Here is a 20,727-nt window from a genome sequence, read left to right as displayed (position 1 = left end):
GTGAATTATGAGCGTGTGCGAAAACATTTTTGTTTTGCTCAAAATCGATTTTTTCAATTTTATAGCTCTGAATGAAGTGATTCGGGAAAATTGATTGCACACATTCGAAACCTTATATCTAGGGAATGTAACCCTAAAGTTTCGTAATTTTTACTATTTTTTTAATTATCACCCTGTACACCGTGTCGAATACAAGCTGATGCGTTGGAGTAGAGATTTTAAATTTTTGCACAGTGCTAGTACTTCATGAGGTTCACCTTCACAGGTAGTTGACAATCATAGGCTGCAAACCCAGCCAACTGCGACTTGAAGAATAGGGCTAATTCTAGGTATGCATTTTTTTACGTCAGAGAAAGTAGTCACTATAATAACTTGTTCGGGACCCAATTTTGGGGCCCCATACCGAGTTGCAACTCAAATTCGCATTTTAATTTTTTAGTAACTTAGTAATACATAGTTCAATTATTTCAGTAGCAGTTTGTGTTCCTATATCTTTTGTTTGTTGCAAAAAATAAGTTCCTCAATTTCCATGGCACTCTATTCAAAAATAAAAATTACAATTGCATCTTATTTTTTTAAATCACGAAGAGAATTTTGACAAGTTAAAAATCAAATTAGACATCTATAAATATGACATGAGTGATAATGACTTAAAGGCTACTAAGCGCTTAATACGTTTGAAATCAAACAAGGCTTACAAGAAACGATTTGATATATTTTCCACTCGGTGTGACCAAAACAAAAAATATTAATAAATACTAAAGATATCTATTTTATCGACTTAAATCTGTTATCACGAATACCAATCTTTGTTGCCAAAATTTTACTGAAAACAATGCTTTAATAGACTCTCTTACAACAGTTTTTAGTTAAAACAGTGCTTTAAGAATAGCCTACTTTAAATGATCTCACGGTAGTTGTCAAAATTTGAACGTCAACATTTGAACATCAAACTTTTGAGCGCTTTTAACGAGTAGCCTTTGAAACTTGCTGCCAACATGTACATACTAAATTTACCAAATTTGACGTTTTTTCATTAATTCTCCTCAATAGAAAAAATAGTTCTTATAAAAAACTCGCTACATGAGGCGTCTTGACGCACTCGTCCATTGAAAAAACTCATTCGCTACGCTCCCTCGTGTTTCAATCTTAGATTTGTACGTTAAGACAATGCATTATGACACTTGTTTTTTAATATACTATTAACGAACTACATAAAGGCAAATTCGTTTTTTTTATTGTTTTAATTTTTTCGTTTTCAGTTTTAAATCCTGGGAATTGCAACTCTGACGAACCTTATTTTCTGAAGAAAAGTTAAGTGGTTTTTAGAAATTTAAATCATTTTACTACTTTTTGAGACTTTGTGACCTATCACAAATGGCAAAATAATATCAAAATCTTAACAAAATTTCTAAAAAAATTAATGTCGTCACTCTACCAATTAAAGGTACTAATTAATTATACTAATTTGAACGATAATTCTTTACATTTTTTAAATATTTTTCTCTTATAATGGATTCTTCTGTACGTTTGTATTGGTGTTGTAAGTGTAAGTTTTTTGTGTTACTTAAATTTATTTGTTCTGTTTGTCAGATCGCAACATTATGTGTTGTTTTGACATTTTAATTTCAATAAATTTCAAACTCCAAAACGCTATCAGATTCCATGAAATGTACCAATACTCACTGTTGTGAAGGAAACCATTTGCTAAATGTTCTCTTTGGTAAACTACATTAAAGTGTTCATGAAAATTTGTTGACGGTTTTTTAAAAATCACGAATGATTACAACTTTTACTACTATTATTGAAATAATGTCAAATGTTACTAGAATTAAAAAAAAAAACTTCATGGCAATACTTTTCCCATTAAATTTACTATTTATGTAATTATAAAACTGACAATACTAATTACACCAATAATTCTCAACACTTGTTATGCGTAGATTTTTCTTACCATTTTGATATTAATTGCAACCAAAAGCTGTGCAATAATTTTTATTTTTTCTGATATCTATAAGATATTTTTGGAATCCTGTTTTACATTTTGTTGAACAAAAAATAAAGAATTTATGATTATTTTTGTTTTGCTTTATTTTTAACAATATCCTTCATTTCCTCTATTCAAAAAATAAAAATTGTATGTTACTTTAAACAATCATAATCAAATTTTATTTCCAAAGTAAGCATATGGAGTCAATGCATTTTGAGCAACTTTTTCTAATATATAATAACTTTTTCCAATATTTCCAAGTAAGTTTATGTCTTACCAGATAATGTTTTTTTTTTCTTCATTGATCCGCAGTGGCATCACATTTTCCTTTCACATTTTAATTCCAGATATGTACGGGGTCATTATGACTGTCTCATCGCAGTAGGCGTTGGTGACGTAGTTGAATGTGCCGCAAGCTTTATAACATGAGTGAAACTAGCATCGCCGATAGGTAGCGCTGCTGGCGGTAGTGTAAATTTGTCTACTAGTTTATCTAACGTTGCGAAGCTAGCGGCACACACCAAATTTGTGTGGGTTTTCAACGCCAACTGCGATGGGACAATCATTTATAATGACCCTGTACATATTTTCAGTTTCCATAACCCGGTTGAATCTAAATGTCTGGATAATTTTCTAAACTTAAACTTTTTGTACCATCATTATATAATTTTGACTTTTTGAAAACAATGAAAGCTGCGACTTATTGCAAACACTAAAACATTAAAAAAGAATATGTATGCATCGTAAAAATTTGCAAAAAATACTCACTCCATTATACCAATTTCACCAATTTCCTTTATATTACCTTATAAATATGTAGGTAATACAGGATGTTTCAAGATTGGCGAATTCCGAATTCAGAGGACCCAGTGGAGCTGTAAATAAATAAAAAAATAGCTCTTCCTGAAGAAGATATATTAAGCACTTTAATTTTGTTCAATTCATAGCAGCAAAAAAATGACAAAAATTTAAAATTTTTTTACTCCAAAGTAAAGCTATTCTTCAAAAAATTGTTTTACGTCACTGTTTTCCACAATCATCTACACCATAAATAACAATAAACACTGAACTTTTCAGCCTGTATTTGAAGAAAACGCAGTTCAAAGAGTGCCCCTTCAGACCAATGTATCTTTGTGGGGGGAGTCCCGATTTTTTTTTTTAATTTCCATATTTGGACTACTGAAGTGATCCCTACAACGCTCTGAATTCGGAATTAGCGAATTTTGAGACACCCTGTATACTCCTCTTTAAAAAAAAAATCTTTGTGATTTAAAATTTTTTGTTCCTCCCTTGACAACAAACGATGACATTCCTCTTTGCTTTGACATCTGACATTATAATTCCAAGAAGTTGTATCTCCCACAACGCCACGGGATTTAATACAATACAATTTAATCATAGGAACTTACTGTTGTGGAAACATTTTTTTAAATGCTTACTTTCTGAGGAGGAGACTAAAACGCATTCGTGTAGACACGGTGGCTGGTTTTAGAAAACTTCTATCATTTTTATATCGCTTATCAGTTATTTCAAACATTCACTGGCCAAAATTGGTCAAAAATTGTAGTTTCCCATGTGAAATTGGAAAACTAGCTGCTCGTTTAAAATATATCTCTGAACAAAATGCAATGGCATGATTATGGTTCCTTCACAATTAAATATTCTCGGCTGTCTCACAAGGCAGGATGTACTCGTAGAAACGAACTACATATCTCGAGGCAGGTGCAAGGGCTTAAGCCAGACCCGTCTAATAAAAGTAGCTACGAGGTTATGTATCATTTCTGTGATGGTTCTGTGAGCAGACGGATTTGAATAATTCGATATAATTCGATTCTCATTCCCAACGGAAGTTCGCTCGTAAAGATGTGCAATAACTCCGATCCAAATCGGTCACGTTTCAATTTAGCCAACTGAAAAAAGTAAACAGTTTTAAATTACCTCGGGCGAGATTGGAGCCTGGAAGTTTTGGAGGCGAACCGGAATTCAGGCGAGTTTTTCCAAAAGATTTCAATTTTTCAACCGTCGGATTTATTGATGGAGACAACAAAACCCCTATCGATCCAGGCCCGGATTTAAAGTTTATAATTGCGCATCCGAGAATCGAGCCGATCCCACCGAATAATTTACGTCAAAATTACAAATAAAAATGGAAGAATAATAAATCCTCCTTTCCGGTTCGACATAATTCGGAAATAGCTCCGCGGATTGAGTGGGTGACGATTTTTCTCCGAAGATTTCAATCGGTTTGTTTTAGATGTGGGAAGTGAGCGACAAGTGTTGCTTAAATATTAAAATTTTATTGCCATCTGATTTCAATAGTCGTTGGAATAATTAAAGCCAACACTAGCCTTGATATTTCAGATCTGTCTATAATAGAACAACATATGCTAATGATAAACACAGTTATAAGGGCGTTCGAGCGCTGCCATCATCGAATCCCGGCGATCTCTTCTATTTATTTAGTTAGGCTTCATCTTTGGCCTCGGTGGTCTTCGGTCCATCATGTGACCGTGACAATTCTTACCTGATGGAACCTGGTTTACCTGTTCTTCGTGCAGGTAACAATAAAAAAATCACTTAAGAGGATCTAACCATCTTGCTTCAGCTCCGAGAGCGCTCTTTTTATCGTCTTCGGAGTGGCTTTTTCTCGATAATAGGCCCCCGTTATATTTACCATTTGAAAACGGCAGGAATTTGTGTTTGCCGGAAACGCGACGACTCCCTGCCAGTTTGCATTTTTAATCGCTCCAGGAAAATAACGAGGCGGAAATTGTTATAAATTATCTACATTATTGATACAATTTTTACCGAGTCTCTTATCCTCTTCCGCACCAGATTCTCAAATCTTCTGGAATTTTTACGGCACGTTCAAAAATCACGTCCATTATCGCCATCAACTGACGACATTCATTTTTGTTTATGACTGCCGACGTGCTGTAGAAAAATTGCCGAAGACCAGTTTTTATTGCGAAATCATTTAGAACATCTCCGTTAGAAACTGCTCTTTAATTACATATTAATAAATATTTTACGATATCTTACGACGGCGAGTGTCGCTTTGAGTAATCTTAAGTGATAATTAATTACACAATACCCTAACATTATCTGCTTCACTGTGGGACCATATTTCATCAACATTTGATTACGCCACATAAAGAATCATAAATACACGTTGTACACTCTTTGAATGGAAACAATTACCTCCACACTCTTAAATTTTGTCTGGTAAACACGCTTCGATAGCATTATGTACTACGTGTACTCACCAATTTCTCTCTTTCCCAATTTTTTCTTACCAAACACAACGATGTTAACTACAGTTACCTTTCGATCATTGCCGTTTAATGAGCAGTTATACCTTAAAAAAATTGACAACACGACAACACCAAACGAGTGGAAAAATTCCAGCGCTACGTGTGCGCCCCCAAAATAAAACTAGACTATTTCTCTACATTGTAGTTTAAGTATTGTCATAAACATCATATGAGACTGCCGTAAAAGTCGTTCTGGACTGTGCTGGTGATAAATATATACAGTGTGGCGCCCGCAAGGCTCCACTCTTGTCTAGAAAAAATCAAATTCACCGACTGGACCAAGCGAATGAAACATAAAAATTTTCTCGTCATTTATTATGTGTGCAAAGATAATTTGAAAGGGATATTTTATTGGAAACCAGAATTATGGGATTGCCGGTTGCTATATAGAGGTGTCAGATATCGTAAAATCCTCCTACGAGTGTCACTTTGTTTACAAATATCAATTGTTTGAAACAACTTAATTTCTGTCTAAAAAGTAGCAGAATTAGTTCAGAAACGCCATAACAATTAGGTTGTGTTGTGGGAAGTATTTAATTAGATTAAATGAGTCATCTTTTCAGAATTTTGGCTTATACCAACAACGGTGGACACTGCCAAAGGTGTTTCGAGGATGATAAGAGAAACAGTTGTGTTGTATTTTGGTCCATTCACGAGCAGCACTTGCGATTGAACAAATGAAATTAATTTTGACAGCAAGCGGCAGATTAGAGCGGAATGGAATTGTTTGGAAGTGACTGCAGACACAATTGGCTGCAAGTTCAGTCAAGATTTTCGTTCCGTTTTATTTTAGTTATTAGTGAGGCTTGGAAAGTTCCATAATGCGAGTCGGGCAGGAACCGAGTTTTAATTTAAAATTTGTAGGGCAGTCTCGTTTAAACGAGATTTTGTCTGGCAGACTGAGAGGAGCCGAACTGTTAGAAAGTCGCGTCAATTATTTTCGTCTGACGAAACACGTGTCAAGTAGTACAATCTTCGATTCGTCCTGATTTTTCCTTTGTGGTGGACGCCGCAGGTATTCTCGAGACTCGTGAAAGACAAACAAACAGGAGATTTTGCAAATATTTTGCTGCTAAAAGAAGTTGTTTGTTTACGTCGGGCTTGATGGGTGGTGAATTTTTAAGATTTTCGTTTAAAACGCTATAAATAGGATTTTGCAGCGCGATAAAAAGGTGTTGCTCTTTCAATATTTTATCTAGCTGTGTCGCCGACGGCGTCCAATGGAAACACATCATTGACGGGCATGAAGAAATGAACCAAGATCACCGACCGCACAATCTAGACAGGTGCTTTCTGTTTTCCAGTCTAACTACTGCCTTCGGTCAAACCGAGATTGTATAACTAAGAAATCTGTTAAGTATCAGCGTATGAGTACCGAAGTAGTACCACCATTATCTAATCGTCACGCTCCTCGAACACTTCAGTTTCCATAATCTCGACTAATGCACTATTCCCCTCCATAATTCCCATAAATAACAATATTATCGCCTGGAACCCTCAAATCACTCCCGACACCCGCATCAATGCCAGGGTTGTTCCACTTTCTCAGTTTTAATCTTTCGTCGATCGTTGATTTCATCCACAAGGGCTACACTGTTTTAACAAGCGCATATTTTTAACCCTGATAAAATAAATACCGACTCGATGGTTACTGTACGTTCACACTATTTTTATCTCGATGGTTCACAAGTCGTCAACTCCCAAAGCCCACAAAAACCGATACAAATCTCCTCGAGTCGGAATCAATTTTTACTTGTCCAAATTCCAAGAATTCGCAATAAAACTACCTCACCTTATTGATGAGCCACAAAATTATGTTCTCACGTTGTACACAAGGAGTTGGGTAATTTCCATAAATACGCAAAACGGGTGGTGTGGGTGTAGGACTTAATTGAAAAATTACATAATCAAAATGATTCCAATTGGACTGAAAGTCGACCAGACATCCGACAGACGCTTAAAATATTTAAATCACTTTGTAAAGTGATACAAGCCCCGGCGATCGAGTTTTTGAAAGTAGAAATTGGGGCAACAAAACTCTCCATTATGTTATTATTACAGCGGGGTTTTTGATTAGGAGTGTAATTTCGTGAACGGTTCTAAGTTATTGTATAAATATGTAAATGCAGCCTGAAGCCGATCGAACCTACTAATGATAATATTAGGTAATATCTCGATTGCCAGTCTGAAATAAAAGTAGTAAATACAGCTTGTGCAACAAGGATTTATCATCCTGTAATATATTCTGAAGAAATCAAATTCTTCAAATCAGTATCAAGTTGTACAAACGAACAGGTGTGTGATTGCACCTATACAAATAGCTCTCAATTAGACTGGTACGTTATGAAAATCGGACCCATTTCAGTACCAATTCACACCATGGATCGTGTAGGTACTGAATCGACTCCAGACGTTGACATATACACGCTTTACATTTATTTTTTGTGAAGACCGGTTCTACAACTGGTTCACTTTCGAGTTTATTTTGCCCACTTATTATGTACTTGTTTTGTGGCATTATAGTACCGCGAGTGCGCATGCGTGCATCAAGTAACATGCTAAGTCGCCTCTCGCTATCATATCTTCAGGTAATTCAACTCGGACGTTCATTTTTTTGCTGTTAACGTCTCATTATGAGCGACTAGTTGTAAAAATGAAAATATAAATCGATGGGTAACAGACCAAAAAATTAATGGCGTGACGAATTTTTTCGATTTTTCACGCCCGCTTTCAGATTTTTAATTAAACCTGGTGATATCGTTCAATTTAAAACTCGTTAAATGACATAATGGTTAATGAATTTATGCTTTATTGGTACCATAAAGCGAGGTGAAATGTCAAAGATACCACTTTGCGTTGGCCGGGAGTAGTGTTAGTGACAAATTATGTCACGTTCTAAAAACTCTAACTTACGGTACGTCGGTACTACGTTGAATACAAATATTATGCAATATGTGTGTACAAAAGTGGCCAGTCCGGTTCTGCACTGAAATATACAAATCAAATATTTATTAGTTTCCTGCAGTGGAAATATGGTAGGCGTTTTTCATTCATGTCCAGCCAACAGCTGGCTAAAAATTTGATTATAACTTATGGTCGCACTAAAATTTAATTTCGCTTTAGCTGTTTTGTTAACGCCAAAAACTGACATCTCTGCTTTTGTTGGTGTTGGTGGCAGGAAGTTGACCCTTCGGAAAAGTATTGAATTCACCGTTAAACTGTTACTCTAATACGGTAAATTAATACGTTCTCAGTCAGGAGGGAAACTAATACGAGCTGATTGTCGTTTTTAATTAATACTGTTATGGGTGTCAGATTTCAGCGAGGAAACCCTACAAGACTTTATAGAAAGGTGCGTGCCAGTCTGAGTAAGTGAGTTGCACGAAGGGTTTGAACCCTATTTTCCGGTGAGTCAACAATTTATTATGCACTCCATATGACTAACTAAAACTTATTTTTATTATCCCATTACCCTCGCGAAATCATTTATATTGCATGTTGCCATTGTGTTCGTAGGTGCGGCCCAACACTGACAACCGTGCCTACCACCACACGTTTTGTAACATTTGCATTTTTGGGTTTGTTTGCTGCATTTATTTCTTGTTTGAACTCTTTTATATTCCTCTCGTGCTCCGAAATTCAAATCAACACTTGCCTCGCTCTTGTAAAGTAGCGTACAAAGTCTCGACGCTGCCCAAATCTTTTTTCAAAAATCAAATTCGGACCTTTTCCCGAAAACCGAAAATTCTGACTCATATGCGATTCAGAAATTAAAAAATATTCATTCTTGAAGGTCAATTTTTGTTACTATTCAGATACCATTATAACATTAAAATTATTCTGTATTGTTAATTATGTACTTCTAAATGTCTACTTGGATTTAAGCAAAGATTAGCTCATTACAGATTCAAGGTTTTTTAAGTTTCGAAAGATAAGGCAGATGCTAGAATTTTTTTATGGTCACTTACAAATGCTCGAATGAAACTTATAGACTTGAACTTGAAACAAATAAGCAAAATGAGTTTTTAGAAAAAATTCTGGCAAAAAGGCGTCGTGATTGTTGACGTTCTCAGCTAGAATATGGTGCAATAATGATAATACAATCAGATGACAATCGAAATGTCGTCAGAGATGACTAGAATAGATGAGTAACTAATAAAAATGTTACTGCTGTGCGAAGGGTAATAAATAATGGGAAAGACATAAAAGGTTGGAGAGTTTCAACAATATGACCATCGATCGAGTATTTCTAAAGAGAAAGAGACTACACTCGATTGACGTTCATATACTTGAGCTGTTGGTCCATTCGAAGGTGAGAATAAAGAAAGGGAATAATAAAAATTATAATACAGGAAATTTAAAATCAGCTCCTTTTAAAGAATCTCTTATTTGAAAAAAAAAACAATGAATTGCACAGGGCTGATAAAATTTGACTTTGTGAATGGGTTTTAAAAAATACATGTTAGAATGTTTAATAGCTGCTTGCGGAAGTCCAGGTACCTTCATTTTTTTTACCACTCAAGGAAACACTAGGCACAAGAGAAAAATATCTCAAGATCTATAATATCAACATTGGTTCTACTCCTTTTTTTTTTCTAACAGAAAAATCATCCTCAACGAGGAATAAATGTTGTGTAAACATTCAACAATGTGTTCTTTATGCACGTTTGCTCTCTTCTTGGAACGAACATTTTAACACTACTTTTTCCACTGTTTGTATTCACTTCCAATTTTAGATTCCAACAGTAATCTGTCATCATATTAGCGTTTCACCGGCCTTGCCATTTTCTTTTTATTTCTTTTATATCTTAATGAAATCTTGCACCTAACCGACAGCAGCGAGATTTTTTGGCGTAGTAGTCCAAAGGTAAAAAAAAGAAAAGCCCATGTTACATCCGAAATTTCGAACGTTTTGTAACATTTTTGTCCTATTCATATTATTACATTTTTTCAATTCCGTGATACATATTTATAATACAGTGAAACTTTTTTTAACGGACACTTCTTGAAAAGCGGACAGTTCCCTTGAGCGGACAAATTCTGATTCCTCGGCGTCGTCCCATAAGTTTCTTATTAAATTCTTGTATAAAGCGGACACTCCCAATAACGGACGCTGACAGACAGCCTTTTCATTCAATTTCTGACCACCAAAATCTCTCTACAGCGGACAGGAGCCCCGCTAAAAGGAATGTTTTCTGAGAAAATCGGAATGTTTTCTGAGAAAACACTCCGCTGAGGTTGGTTTGACTCGCACTATCGAATTCTCGAATTCCGGATGGAAGCTTTAAATGAAGTAAAAAATGTTATTCCTCTGAAGTTTTTGCGTAAAATCGAAAATACAATTTTTTTTCCTCTTGTGAACTCAATCCGGGGACATACGGTATATTATGCCACTTTGCAAACACTTACACACACATACAGTAGTATGTGAACATAATTATGTACATACATATGTTTCTTTGTTTTTTAAATACATACATACATAGTTTATGTATTGTATATACAGGGTGATTCAAGTTTTACCGCCCGATCGAAAACACCCACTTTTATTCAATTTAAAAATTTCAAAACATTCAGAAATTAGTGTGTATCGCTGTAGAATATTCTGTAAAAATTTCAATTTTTTTAATGAAACAGATAAGTAAATACATATTTACATTTACATAATTTTTCACTCACAGTCCTTTCGAATATTTAGGAAAAATTTGGTGTCATTGAAATCATGAAACCATCACCGGTTTCTGAAATAAATGGAATTTGATATTAAAGTGCAAAATTTAGATACGATTAAATTGGGCAGTCATTTCCACAAAAAAGGTTGACATGGGTTATTTATGGTACCCTTTAGGGAATTACTAGAAAAGTTCTCAACAGACGTTTGTTGGCTGTTTACCAACAATGAGGTATTTATTTATGACACTGTAGTTGTAAATCTTGGTCATTTTTCGCTGTTGATGTTAAAATCGAAATATGTAATTCAAAAACTAATAAATTTCTTTTGATGCGAATTTCATAAATGTGTTCTTTGAATTAACTGTGAATTATGAGCGTGTCCAAAAACAATTTTGTTTGCTCGAAATCGATTTTTTTAATTTTATGCCTCTGAATGAAGTAATACGGGAAAATTGATTGCACACATTTGAAGCCTTATATCAAGGGAATGTAACCCTAACGTTTGGTAAATTTTACTAACTTTTTAAAAGGGTTTATCGTGCGGGCGGTAAAACTGAAATCACCCTGTATAGTATGTAATTTCGATTTTTCTTAATGTTTTTTGTAAGTTGCAAAATAAATTGCATGTTGTATGTAAATAATGTAGGTACATAATTTATTTTTTATCGTCGATTCCTTAATTCCAGATATTCTGTATAGCGGACAATTTTTCACTCCTCGTGGGTGTCCGTTATAGGGAAGTTTCACTGTAATTCTTTTAAAAGTGATATCACTTTATCTACTTGAAAACAGTTCGTGATAGGCAAAAAATATTCACGCTTATAGATATTTCAGTTTAGAAGATGCACATTTAATTGATATGTGGCTTTTAAAATCGATCCAAATAGTACTTATTGGGATGACTAAAAAATAATTTCGGAATTAGCTTGTGCGAGTACGCTACCAAAAAAGAGAAAAAATTGTTGTCCATAGTGAACATTTTTTTTTGATATGTTGGACCCCCGTGTGCGTTATCATCCCTTAGCCTTGATCCAAATCACCCCAAAGTGCCATTATTTTTGTTACCATTAAATCGCACGTCCCAAAAGTCACACCTTTCGCTATTTAAACTCCGGGGGCGTATCCATTGTCCCTTTTTGGCACGTCGATGACAAACAGTCCCGACCATGGAGATTAAGAAAATCTGGAATTTTGAAAATGTCACGTTCCCTTTGAATGTCACAATCTTTTGATGAAGTCACGTAAGTGGCAAAAGCAAATTTGTCTGTTCTTTTTCCAGGATCATGAACGAAGAAAGGAGATGCGATTGGGTGAAAAAATTGTGTTACGGAATGGGTCACGTTTATAATGATCTCTGTGCGGCTATGTGGTTTTCTTATACTCTATTTTATCTGCAAATTGTTTTACAAATGGAAGCTACGACCGCCGGTACTCTCATAATGACAGGTGAGTTCGTTGCTCATTCCTAATTGGTCCAAACTTGATTAGTGACCGATTAAGTAATTGGAAAAAACCTGATCGAGGTGCACAAAGTGAAAACCGCAGGCCTTGATTTTTAACTTTACATAAATGGAAACATCAGCATCATTTCCTACTTAAAGTGATCAAGGTTTCAACATTTTAGACATTATAATGGCGGTCTATATTCGAGAGTGAAGAAATTTTTAGAAATGATACTGTCGGTCCCATATTTGTAGAAAAATTTATTTGTCATTGTTGGGAATTTTGTAATATTCCGGATTATTAAAAATAGTGTTATGCAAAAGGCTTAGTTAGCAAACAATGATAGTGGCGGTAGTTATTGCTTTAGTTACGTAAATTGTTAGAGCACTTGTAATATAAACATCTAATTATCATATGAATAGTCAATCTTGTAGGCGAATTACTTTAATAAATATCATTTAAATAAGTAACAATTTTCATATGATAGATGGTGTCTACAAGCTTTCCTATTAATGAAATCATGAAAGAAGTAGCAAGGTTAGCAAGTGAACACCTGCAAAATATTTATTAAAATATAACAAACCCGAATTAAAGATTCAAGGATAATGGCAATATACATAAACGCATTGCCTATTATTGCAAATTCCTTCGGATGTAAACAATACTTTATTGTCATATTTTATACGGCGATAAAGTGGTTATTTTGCAAAACAGATTGTTCTGTATAGAACACAGTTTACAGCGTTAAGTAAGTAGTACTGTGAAGTCACCATCCACAACCTGATTTAAATGAGGTACTGACCATTCAATAAAGACGTAACTGTTTTGGTTCAACGTAACCTACAATTTAAACAAATACAACTATACACGTTAACTGTTCTGAAAAACACAAAATGACACGAGGAAGTCCGTACGGTTTAGAATTTATGGTTGATCAATTACTGTTCTATATGATAAATCACCGTTACAGCAATTTTTTCGAAAGTGAATTTGTGTCCAGTCGCGAAAAAGCGAATTTTATTTTAATCGAATTAAAGGAGATTTTCTTTATTTGCCAATGGTTAAACAAAGACACGCTCCGCAGAATCCATGTCGTTAATTCGTTTTGCTGTCGAGCAGTTTACGCCAATCTTATGTTGTAAGTCAAGTTGCGCCAAAGAATATAAAACTAAAACCAACAACAGTGATGTCAAAATTGAACAAACAACGTCTTCCGCGTTGTGACGTTCATTTATTTACGACTGTTGCTGCACCTCATGCGGGCATTTAAATTTTTAACAAGAAAACTCCGACCGCAGACGAAAACAGCATAAAATAAAGTTTTCGGGTGAATTTATGAAGCCGTCGAAAACCAGTTTTCGGACTTTAACGCCAAAATCGAAAACCTAAAACCTGTAACCGGCTACAAAAACATGAATTTAGAAATAAATAAATTAGCCAAAAGTAAACCCACTCGGCCCGATTTCTTAATGTTTTGTTTGTACATTAGTAGCGGTCGAAGCTTGACGTAAGGTTAAGTGAAAAACTTTTCACAGGTTGGTAGTTTTTCACCACGGACAATTACGCGAACAGAAACCGCGAAAGCGCTTGATACATATTTCATATTTCGGTGATTTCAACGAATCCGCTGACATGACTGATGTCAGTCTTTGCTTGTTTCAGGCCAAATCGTAGACTCTCTGGCTACTCCCGTAGTAGGCTGTGCCGTAGACCGCACCGGAGCCCGGAGGGCGTGGCATTTAGCAGGTGCGTCGTTACGTCGTCATCTTCACGGTCACTATATGTACACGGGGGACAGTGGCGTTCGTCCTCCACGCCCCCCACACTCCACGCCACTCTAACCCCGAGCGTTTTTTAATAAATATGCACATACATTACAATTGTAAGAAATTTTTAATTTGTGTATCTACTATCGCTCACGCATGGAAATTTATGCAAGTCTTGATTGAGTCGCGGTACTGGACAAATTTCGGCAGCGTTTATATTGCGTGTCTTATTGCCGTATTAATTCACTTTAATCGGCAGTCTAATTGTCAAGTAGAGAAATAAAAAAACCTATTGACACAACTACAAAAACTTGTCTGTCTATATTAGCATAATAAATGTTATTTGAATGTATTTACATGTAAGCATTATGTTTCCAGGAACATTAGCGGTGTCCGTTGGATTTTCTTTGATTTATTGTTTAAAACCGACTTCGCTGAACACATGGATGATTATTGACTATGGCTTAGTTATAAGTCTATTCCAAATAGGCTGGGCTGTAACCCAAATATCTCATTTATCTATTATTCCAGAAATAGCGACCACTCATTCTTACACTTCTGATCTGACAGCAATTAGGTAAAGTGAATCATCCATTGAAATCACTGTACCTAATACACAGTGCATCACTACTAATAATGCCACTTAATCTAATAATGTATTTGCGAATTACACGAACTTGAATCATCGATAACCTTGCTTCAGATATACAGCATCTGTTTGCAGCAGTATTTCCGTCTATTTGATAACACTAGTCGTCTTAAAAAACGATAACGACCCCAACAAAATCGGACCTGGTGATTTTTACAAGTTCAAGGTAAGAGACACAAACCCTCTGACATTTCGACGAATGAAAGGCAACGCTTGCAGGAAATAGCACTAATTATAACACTAATAGGAATTTTTTCTTCGCTAATCTTTTATTGCGGAGCCTTAACCAAAGAAGACCAAACCGACTACGCTACAATCCCTGGAGATGAATCAGTGGATTCTAGTGGTTTGGTCACAAATGAAGATGTCACGCATTTTCTGAAATCATCAATTATTTACAAGGTTTCGTTAATGTACTGGAAGAGGATTAGCGCGGTTGTGAATTTATAAATTAATATTTTTCCGCCAGGTACATGGCCTCGAGGCTATTCACGACGTTAACACTTATTTATATCCCATTGTATCTGGATGAAAAAGGAGCTGGTTCTGAAAGCACGGGGGATGGGATTAGGCAAACAATAGCCAGCGTTCCGCTTGTCTGTTTCGTGGCGTCATTTTTGACTTCGATTCTGGTGAAATTCAGGTGGTGCGGCGATAAGGTATCGATTAGATAAGAGCCAGTCTTGTAGTCTCGTTAATTAATTGTACAGGTGGTGTATCTGGTCGGGATCGTCTTGGCCCTAATTGCGAGCGTTTGGATAAAAGCAGGGAGTTTGTTCCGGCCGGACGGTCAGTTATACATAATTGCCTCGCTAATAGGTAATGGTCGTGTTATTATCATATCTGGAATAATCTCGATCTGGCTGCAGGTGTAAGTGGTTCTGCAACTATGGTATCCAGTTTGTGTTTAACAGCAGAATTCGTTAAAGTCAACGGGTATGGTGGGGCTTCCGTCTACAGCATGGTAACATTCACGGATAAATTAATATCGGGCGGCGTCGTACTTCTCGTGCAGAACCTGTATGACTTTTGCGAAATTTTTAAATCGACTTGACGTTTTTTTTCCAGCCAATGCACGCCGAAGGAAATGTGCCCCCACTTCTACGAAGACGTCCTCTCGTACGTTTGCGGTCTCGTCTCGTTAATTGGCTTAGTCTCGTTAGCGACACTCCACTGCCGATTAAACTAAACTAAACACTTTTGTGTTCATGTATTTATTCTCATAATAGAACAGCACAAGAAAAAAATTACAGAGCTTCTCCGAAGTGTTGTATTTGGGCGATGACGTAGTCCATGTCCGAATAAGTTGGGACTGGATGGCAAGTGGTAATCATGCGAAAAAAGTTGTACATGCCTCTATGGAGCAAAGGGGAATAACCCACCATCAATTTACCACTCTTCACAATTTTTTCTTTAATTGCGGGAGCCACCTGCAAAGACTCGTCGTATTTGTTTTTCCACAGCCAACAGTAACTCACATTGTTCATTTTTTGCCACCACTCCTCGTCTTCTTTTTTGCCCCGCAAATTCGCAGGAATGTACCAAAAGCATACAGATGAAGTCTCAAAATTTTTTTGGACAAGGCGGAAACCTTCCAATTTCGAGATCTTGTTCTTGAAGTAGCTGCAACAACACGCTTGACCGTACAGATAACAAAGATGAATTTATTTTTACTTGGCACAGTCGAGTGCGTTGTCGATCAGACTTTGAAAACCCACCGACCCTCTGACTTTCCACATCAACCACAATTTGAAACCGTCGACCTAACAACAGTCCTTGATAATGATTGGTGGAGAGGTCCCGAAAGTCTTACCTTTCGGCCGCACTGTATGCTTTTGTCTCCCGTGTCGTAGGACACATCGTAAAATTTATCTTGCTGGAATAGATATCCTGCTGAAGCTGAATTACATTCATGAAGAATATTCTAAAAATAGAACCGTTAATATAAGTACAATGAAATATTTCCAGCCTACGTTCTGTCTTGTTATAAATATTGAGCACTGCAATGGAGCACCTAACATTTTGTGTGGGTTCCAAGCAAACGAGTCCGATCTAGTAAAAATTGCACAAGAAAAAATGAATGTATGACTAATACAGTTTTACTCTCACCTGTGTGATGCCCCTAGCCGCTGTCTGTGGTTTTTAGAAAGTAAAAGGGTGCCTCCGTAGCAAGCCTAAAAAAATTCCAATTTTAGATCCGTCACCGAACCCGACAATTAATTACGTCGATGTGGAGCCACAGTTTGTGTTTGTTGCAAATTTCCGCGATTTCGTCCAGCGGGTCGATCGCACCGACCACTGTTGTGCCAGCGGTGGCGTTAACAAAAAAAGGGACACACCCTTTTGACTTGTTCAGGACGATTTGTCTTTCCAACTCTTCGGGAATCATCCGGCCGAGATCGTCAGTTTTGATCTTTATCACGTTGTCCGTACCGATTCCCAACCAATGCGCTGACTTTTGTATCGAGTAATGTCCCTAAAACGGTTACTCTAATTACACGGTCGGATCGTCAAAAGTGACTTGCTTCTTCGGAAGTGAAGGCCACGAGAGTGGGCAATCCGCTCAAGCCTTTGGTTTTGGTCTCGGGAAAGAGCCTGTACCGCGCTAGGACCATCCCGTACATGTTTGAGATGCTCCCTCCGGGAGAAAACAGTCCGTCACCCTCCTCATACCCCACCACGTGTTTCACTTCTTCGATCACGCTCCTTTCGATCAAAGTGAACACGGGGGCGACCTCAAAAGTGTGTTGATTAGTATTCAACGATTCAGACAACCACGTTGCACCAAGACCGAACAGATCCGTCCCCCCGTAGAGTTGATTGTGAAATTTGCCGCTATTAGTCTTGATGCTGTATTTTATAACATTTCTGCAGATCGCCTCGAGCTCGTCCAAATTTGCACACGACTCCGTCAAGGAGAAATCAATTTTAATCTTCAAAATTAATTAGATTCGTACTGTAAACAAACATGTGCCAATATTTAAATCACTTACCTTCAAATCTTCGGGGTCTTCATATTCGATGACCCTATCGGTTTCTTGCGGGTTTAATACGTTTTCTTCTTTTATTAAGGCAATGATCCGGTCCAAAAAATCAAAAACGTTTAATGTATCCATGGCAAGTATCGTTCAACAACTAAAAGAACCCGTGTGCATAATAAATGGAAACTATTTACATTCCAGGGCCGTAATAAAAATTTTCAGAGATAAAATACTAAACGAAATGGACAGACACATTATTGAAATGTAGTGCCACTCCGAAGAGATGTCGGGAGGAGAAGTGAAATTAATTTTTCAAAGAAACAATTAATAATGCATTAAATCTATGCGTTACAATAAATAAATATATTTGCAAATGAGTTTTTTATTAATTCCTCTTGACAAAAAAATCATTATGTAGCGGTTCTTTTATAACATGTTAATGTTGGCGTTGGTAAAAAACAATAGACTTGAAAATGGTACCGTAAGAAAAAATGACATCACGATAATGACAAGGAAAATCGAAAGAAGCTTGTCAGCATTGAAACAGATGTTGTCTGGTGGTTAGAAATTCATATATTTAAAATAATGAAAATGAAATCGTGTAAAAATGATGAGAAATTTTGAAATACAAAGAAAATTTATTTTATGGTGCTTACCACGGTGGCCTCAAAAACAAATCTAAAAGATACCGAAATGGATAAAAAGGCGTATAAAAAATGAGGCCATTAAAAACAACAGTTTTTTAATTCCCATTATTAAAATACACTTCTTATATTTTCGTTGTCAGGTGAAGTGTACACAGTATTACCTCATATTTATGTCGGTTGATACGTTATCTTTGACAGGTAGCAGATACACCTGAACTTGTACGCTGCCGGTGTAATACAATAGAGTAAGAGTATACGTACCCAAGCTTAAAATATAATTTTGTTTCTAACCACGTCCGTAGTTCACAAAAAAGTCTCTACAACATGTCATGAAATTTAAAATTGTAAACACTTTGATACAGTTGCAACCAAAAGAGCAGACGTGAGCTGCGACAAAAGATAGATTGTAAATCATACCTGATAACACGAATTGATAAATGTTTTTTACTACACACATTGACTACAGTTTTACGGCAGACATTGTAAACACCGAAAGAAAATATTAATGAAGCTTTCCGTAAACATGTTGCGTATTAGTCGGAGAAAAAATAGTAGTAAATGTTGTTACCACAGAGAACCGTGTTTCTGGTAACTTTAACATGACCCTTATTTTTATTATTTGTTAATGAATGTAAATATCGTAGATGTCCAAAAAAATCGTTATGGTCTAACTTACACAATTAAAATTTGCATCCGCACTTGGCTAAATTAAATAAGTCATTTTAGAAACTTTATGAATTATGAGTTAATTTCAATCGAACATAATTATTTCCCAAATTTTTTTTCAGCCTTTTCTTATCGTAAAATGATCTAACCAACACTTTTTTCTTTGATTGTGGAGATTAAGGCCCGGTCTGATTGGAGGATATTTAACATTTTATTTGAATCAGCCAATCAAATGGGGGTATTTCCGACTTGACGCGTTGTTAGCTGACACGATGTTAACTAAGCTTTTTGTAATTTGCCTCCATTTTGATTCTCTAATAGACATGTTAACGAACGCGACGTCATCATCTGGGATGTCCTTATAGCCATTATGCATTTCGCGGAACATTTTACGAAAATTTTTAGGTTGGCAAAGCTTGATCCGTCATGCGTGTCATTTTAGATTACAAAATGTGCAAAGAATTATTTATCAGGATTTATCAGGCAACAAATTCGCGACCGTATTTTTGGCAATTTCACGTATTTCAGCGGGCGTACATGAAAGATTATCTTCCATATTCGTGTTTTGCGACAGAATTTGGATAAAAAAAAAGGCGACTTTCAAAACTTGATTTAATTTTCATTTTTAAAATTAAGACATTACCAACCGCCACAAAAATCCCTAAATCGAGGAAAGTAAACATTTTTGTTTAAAAAAGGGCAAATTACAAAAAATAGTATAAAAAACTCGCTTCATAAGACTCATTCTTTAAAATAACTCGTGGCCACGCCACTCGTTTTTTAATCTTGAATTCGTGATTCAAGACTGGTCTTATGAAACTTGTCTTTTAATATACTATTATACAACCGGGCCTTAGAGACTGAAAATCTCGGTCGGTTTCTAAACATCATTAGTTTTGTGATATTTTTTAAATGAACACTCAACAATCAGTGTTAAGCGACTGATGATGTTTCTAAAATGACCGATTCAATTGTAAAACAGTACTCATGTTCTTGCAATTATATTTAAGTGAATATGTTTGTGACTGCTAACCTTTAATTTTGTTCCACTGTACACACACTTAGTGATAGATAAGTTTTCTAAATCGTAAAACTGATGAAATTAAACGTTTTCAACTAGATTTAAGCGAATAGGTTTGTAACTGTTAACCTTTGATTTTTCCTATCACCGTGGTGATACTTATAAAGAATTAAAAATGGTGAATTCATATTTAAATTAATTAGGTACTTTAGCGCTTTGTGTTCGGATTGTCATTATAACGGTGGCTGAATATCGGAACATCTGCGCTTGGAAGCGACATTAATGGCGCCCTTTGTTTTCATAAATTTCATTGTATAAATCATGGAAAACCGTCTTGACGAGGAACTGTAGTGATAATGAATAATAGTTAGATACGTTCAAAATTTTTTGGAAATATTTAGACAACAATTAAAGCATGTCGGCAATGAAAGTAAACTAGCAACATTTAAAAAATTAGAAAAGCATATTACATTTGCAAAAAACTTGCATCGACTAATGAAGTAACCACATTTGGCGGTGAGTAAAATTTAATGATATTGTTTCTGTTCGCTGTAAGTGGACAAGTTGCTAAACGTTC

At 35.8% G+C, this 20,727-nt stretch overlaps 2 protein-coding genes across 4 annotated transcripts; one reads left to right on the top strand and one right to left on the bottom strand.

Annotated features, from left to right (window-relative positions):
- Positions 1-8,178: 8,178 nt before the first annotated feature.
- Positions 8,179-18,193, top strand: LOC138139734 (major facilitator superfamily domain-containing protein 12-like). 2 transcript variants are annotated; one of them, XM_069060176.1, is made up of 10 exons: positions 8,179-8,711; positions 12,257-12,423; positions 14,083-14,166; positions 14,565-14,763; positions 14,890-15,001; positions 15,055-15,248; positions 15,305-15,494; positions 15,546-15,624; positions 15,705-15,855; positions 15,904-18,193. In XM_069060176.1, exons 2-10 carry the CDS (start codon positions 12,261-12,263, stop codon positions 16,022-16,024), a joined length of 1,293 nt encoding a protein of 430 aa, XP_068916277.1. In that variant the 5' UTR covers positions 8,179-8,711; positions 12,257-12,260; the 3' UTR covers positions 16,025-18,193. The 2 variants fall into 2 exon arrangements, with proteins under 2 accessions (XP_068916277.1, XP_068916276.1); XM_069060175.1 differs by having other exon boundaries at positions 8,347-8,711; positions 15,546-15,654.
- Positions 16,034-20,287, bottom strand: LOC138139732 (acidic amino acid decarboxylase GADL1). 2 transcript variants are annotated; one of them, XM_069060174.1, is made up of 10 exons: positions 20,163-20,287; positions 17,829-17,970; positions 17,361-17,768; positions 17,060-17,311; positions 16,945-17,009; positions 16,809-16,887; positions 16,649-16,759; positions 16,510-16,598; positions 16,314-16,458; positions 16,034-16,265 (listed from the first exon to the last, which is right to left on the bottom strand). In XM_069060174.1, exons 2-10 carry the CDS (start codon positions 17,949-17,951, stop codon positions 16,083-16,085), a joined length of 1,455 nt encoding a protein of 484 aa, XP_068916275.1. In that variant the 5' UTR covers positions 17,952-17,970; positions 20,163-20,287; the 3' UTR covers positions 16,034-16,082. The 2 variants fall into 2 exon arrangements, with proteins under 2 accessions (XP_068916275.1, XP_068916274.1); XM_069060173.1 differs by lacking the exon at positions 20,163-20,287 and adding an exon at positions 18,725-18,896.
- Between the last annotated feature and the right edge of the window lie 440 nt (positions 20,288-20,727).

This window comes from Tenebrio molitor, chromosome X (assembly GCF_963966145.1).
Source record: "Tenebrio molitor chromosome X, icTenMoli1.1, whole genome shotgun sequence".
Taxonomy (NCBI): Eukaryota; Metazoa; Arthropoda; class Insecta; order Coleoptera; family Tenebrionidae; genus Tenebrio; species Tenebrio molitor.
This window is presented reverse-complemented; position numbering and strand designations above follow the sequence as displayed.